The sequence below is a fragment of the Otolemur garnettii genome, unplaced genomic scaffold (assembly GCF_000181295.1).
Source record: "Otolemur garnettii isolate 467f Iridium unplaced genomic scaffold, OtoGar3 scaffold00001, whole genome shotgun sequence".
In the NCBI taxonomy this organism is placed as follows: domain Eukaryota; kingdom Metazoa; phylum Chordata; class Mammalia; order Primates; family Galagidae; genus Otolemur; species Otolemur garnettii.
The window spans coordinates 35,534,029-35,538,191 of NW_003852396.1; the positions used below are offsets into that span (position 1 = coordinate 35,534,029).

Consider the following 4,163-nt stretch of genomic DNA (forward strand, 5'->3'; position numbering starts at 1 on the left):
CACTCCAATAGGCAACTGCTCCCGGGGTTTACAACTGTCAAAAATCACCCAGAAATCTGAGTTTAGCAGGGGGCCCTTGTGTGTTTAAATTAGGCTGTGAACATTCTCTTAATTCCAGCCCCCCACCTTCTGTCCCAGGTAGATTCTTCGGCCAAGTCTGAGGCTGCTAGAGCTGATGAGCAACTCAACCCAGGGCAGCAAACAATTAGGTTTTACACTCAGGTGTCAATCCCTGCCTCTGCCTGCCCACTGCGTTTATCTCAGCATTCCCCTGAGGGCAAGGTGCTCGTTGGGAAATCTGAGTCCAGTCCTGCAGGGGAAGAATTTATGCTTTGAAAGTTCTTGCCATTCCAGCCTCATACCAAGTCAGAGGCTTCTAGAGCTGGTGAAGAACTCAGCTCTGGGCAGCAAGCAAATTAGAGTTTACACTCAGGTGTCAATTCCAGCCTCTGCCTGCCCACTGCCTTTGTCTCAGCTATTCCCCTGAGGGCTGGTGCTAATGGTCTCTTTACTTACGAAAGTTACCAAGTCTGTTCAGCCTGTGGCTGCTGTCCAGAACCTCTGGTTGCCCAGAGAGACAGGGCTCACCTATCTGGAATGACGTCAGTTAGTAGCTCAGGATGCCACTGTTGTTGTATGGCTTCCTCCAAGCCAACTTTCTTCTCCTCACTCCAGTGCCAAAGTCAGCACAGAGCAGCACCAGCCCTTTCCCCCTCCACTTCTCTCAAGGAGATGCCCAAGAATCTGGACTCCATAGGTAACAAACCTCCAGACCTCAGTGTGGGGGGGAGTCCTTGGAGTTCAGTGTTGCAGGTGGGGAATATATACAGTTTTATACAGTTTTACAGGTTTATGCCTGGCAGGAGGGTGCTATGGCACGCCAGCAGGGGTAGGAGGTCCAGTTTTTAGGGGGTCTCTCCCATGGGATAGAGTGGGAGGATGTTTGAACTCTGCTCGCTTGTTTGCATGGAGTAAACTGTGAGCCGTTCTTGTGAGAGAGGGGACTCCTGTCCACTTGGTGGTGGATTTTGTACCTTTTGATTGTATTTTTAGGGTGGCAGCTCACCTCAGGAAGGTTGAAGTGCACTCTTCAATCTTCTCTCTTGGCTCTGCTCCAAACCATCAGCTCCCTTGCTAAATTTCTGTCCATTAAGCCTCCTTCTGGACAGGAGCTTCTGTAAAAAGCTGGCTGCAGTCCACCATCTTGGCTCCGCCCCCCGAAATCCCAAATGCTACTCTTGCTAGAACATTTTCTGTGGCCATCCTAGCCATCTACCTACCATTTGCATCCATAATACCCTGTTCTTATAGCATCACTCTTATAATATGGGACATAATTGTGCCTTTATTCTCCTGGCTCACCTTTAAACTATTTAAGGAAGAATTGACATCTATTTGTTTTCTTCACCATTCTATCCTTACAGGATATCAAAGTGCTTGACATAGAATAAAGGGTATAAGAAATAATAAATGGGCTTGGCTCCTGTGGCTCAAGTGGCTAAGGCACCAGCCACATACACCTAAGGTGGCGGGTTTGAATCCAGCCTGGGCCCGCCAAACAACAATGATGGCTACAATCAAAAAGTAGCCAGGCATTGTGGTGAGCACCTGTGGTCCCAGCTACTTCAGAAGCTGAGTCAGGAGACTCCCTTGAACCCAGGAGTTGGAGGTTGCTGTGATCTGTGATGCCATGGCACTCTACCCAAGGGGACAGCTTGAGGCTTTGTCTCAAAAAAAAAAAAAAAAAGAAATAATAAATGATTTGTGCAAGGCAAGATTTGGATATGCCCCATTGAAGTGACTAATGTCATCAGAATGAATATTTCATATTGGGGATAAGTTAAATACAAGGTTAAGCGGGAATAGGTGGAAAGATGATTATACTGAGGTTCATGAATTCTAGAAAAATTTCAAAATAATAATAATAAAGAGAATTAGTGGGTCATATTCATTCAAATCAATAATTCTCAAGCAGTATAATAACATCATAAGAGCAATATATAAGCAGTATTAGTTAAGGTGTGTTGAATAACTTTGAGAGTGGTTTAGGTCAAAATGGGAGCACAATTTTAGACTCCCATTTAAAGGGTCAGAATATAAAATCACAGTAGCTCTCCTGATCATTTATGTATATTCAGTTTCAATTCAATAAAATTTTATAGAATTTTCTCTGTTATACTACATTTCCTTATCTAGTTATAAGATGAATCAATGATGTTTAATATTCTCATTTGTCTTAGAAAATTTTGCATTGATTTTTCACCTAATTTGTATGTAGAATTTATACTTTAATGGTATAGTGAGGTTTTGAGCTCAGACGCATATTGATGTAAATTGATGTAATGATATTCCGTTAGTTTGCTGATGTTTTCATGATGTACTATGGAGGACATAAGAATTCAAGACCTCAAAGCAAGTGTCTCAAGAGACACAGTTAAATTGCAAAAGTTGCAGTGATAGTAATTGTTTCATCTCTCATAAAATTATTGATTCCCATTCTAAAATGAAAAATGAGCTTTTATAATCCAAGAAGTAGTCTAAAATTGTAAGAAGTTTTTGAAATTATCAACATTATTATGAATACTAATAGTAGTCCATCATTACTAACCTGATGCAATCACAACCACCACTATCACCTCGATTATTGCAGCATGTGATCTGTTATCATCACAGCTACATGTTTCTTCACCATGGGATTGCTTGTTCCTTCCAGACATCAGCTAATATGTTTCTAGAACTGCTATTACAAAATTTTAGAGATAGAGACAATCCAATACAGTGTACTTTTATAACCAAACACCCTGAGCTCAAATATTAGCTTTCAAATAATGGCTTTGGTATTAAACAATATTGAACAACTTATTTACCCTCTCTGTGCTTTGTTTTCCTGTTTAACATTGGAAGATTGATCATAAGTTACTCATAATGTATTGTGTGTAAGGTGCTAAGAACAGCATACTATTTATTACATATTTATTCTTATATTATTACAAGGTACTTATTAAGAATCTATGTGCATAACAACAGTTTATGTTAAAGCAATAAATGTGAAGTGCCCTGTTTCTTCTTTAATTTTTTAAAATTTTCTTTACTTTTTCCATGCTGTGATTGAAGAGTTCAAGTAGATAGAGTGGTACTAATAATAAACATAAGTATGAGAAACGTCATAGGAGTGACATCCCGCAGAGGATACTGTCTCTTCCCTCAAAGAAGCAAGCTTAGCTGGGCAGGAAAAAGTGGCCACCCATCAAGGTCTTTTTGATAGCATTCTTGACTTCCTTGTTCCTTAGACAGTAGATGAATGGATTTAGCATGGGTGTGAGAACTGCATACACAGCTGAGATTAGTTTATTGGAATTAAATGATGAAATAGCTCTGGGCCGGACATACATAAAAATCATGGCTGTGTAATAGATTATGACTACAGTAAGGTGGGATGCACAGGTGGAGAAGGCTTTCTTCCTTCCCTGGGCAGAAGGTATACGCAGAATGGTGGAGACGATGTAGATATAGGAGAGGACAGTGGTGATGAGTGGGAACACAAGAATGACAATAGCCAAAGCAAAGTCCACTAGCTCAGCTGTGGACATGTCTTTGCATGCCAGTTTCAGGATTGGTGAGATATCACAGAAAAAGTGGTTCATAACATTGGAGCCACAGAAGGTGACATGTGAGATAAAATAGACCTTTATAACAGAGACCATGAAACCACTCATGTAGGAGAAAGCTATCAGCTGTACACAATAACCTGTAGTCATGATGACTGAGTATCGCAGGGGGTGGCAGATGGCCACATAGCGGTCATAGGCCATGGCTGCCAGGAGCACACACTCTGTGCAGGCAAGTGAGACAAAGAAGTAGAGCTGGGTCATGCAGCCTGTGAAAGAGATACGCCGTCTCTGCAGGAGGAATCCATCCAGCATCTTAGGGACTGTGACAGAGACATACCACACCTCCAGAAAGGACATGCTACTTAGGAAATAGTACATTGGCCTATGAAGGGAGCCAGTCACCCAAACAGTCAGCATAATAACAAGATTCTCTACTACCACTAACAGGTAAACCACAAAGAAAAGGAAGAAGAGAAGGACCTGCAGCCATGGGGCTGTGGGGAAGCCCACCAGGATGAATTCACTGACCACAGTGACGTTTATTCCCAGCAT

At 41.7% G+C, this 4,163-nt stretch overlaps 1 protein-coding gene across 1 annotated transcript; it reads right to left on the minus strand.

The window, feature by feature from the left end:
* Positions 1 to 3,218: 3,218 nt before the first annotated feature.
* On the minus strand, positions 3,219 to 4,163 carry LOC100950459 (olfactory receptor 6-like). The gene has a single exon (XM_012809570.1). It carries the CDS (start codon positions 4,161 to 4,163, stop codon positions 3,219 to 3,221), a length of 945 nt encoding a protein of 314 aa, XP_012665024.1.

Bases quoted from the DNA above. Each gene is read 5' to 3' on its own strand.
- LOC100950459 (XM_012809570.1), bottom strand. From the start codon at position 4,163: ATGCTGGGAATAAACGTCACTGTGGTCAGTGAATTCATCCTGGTGGGC.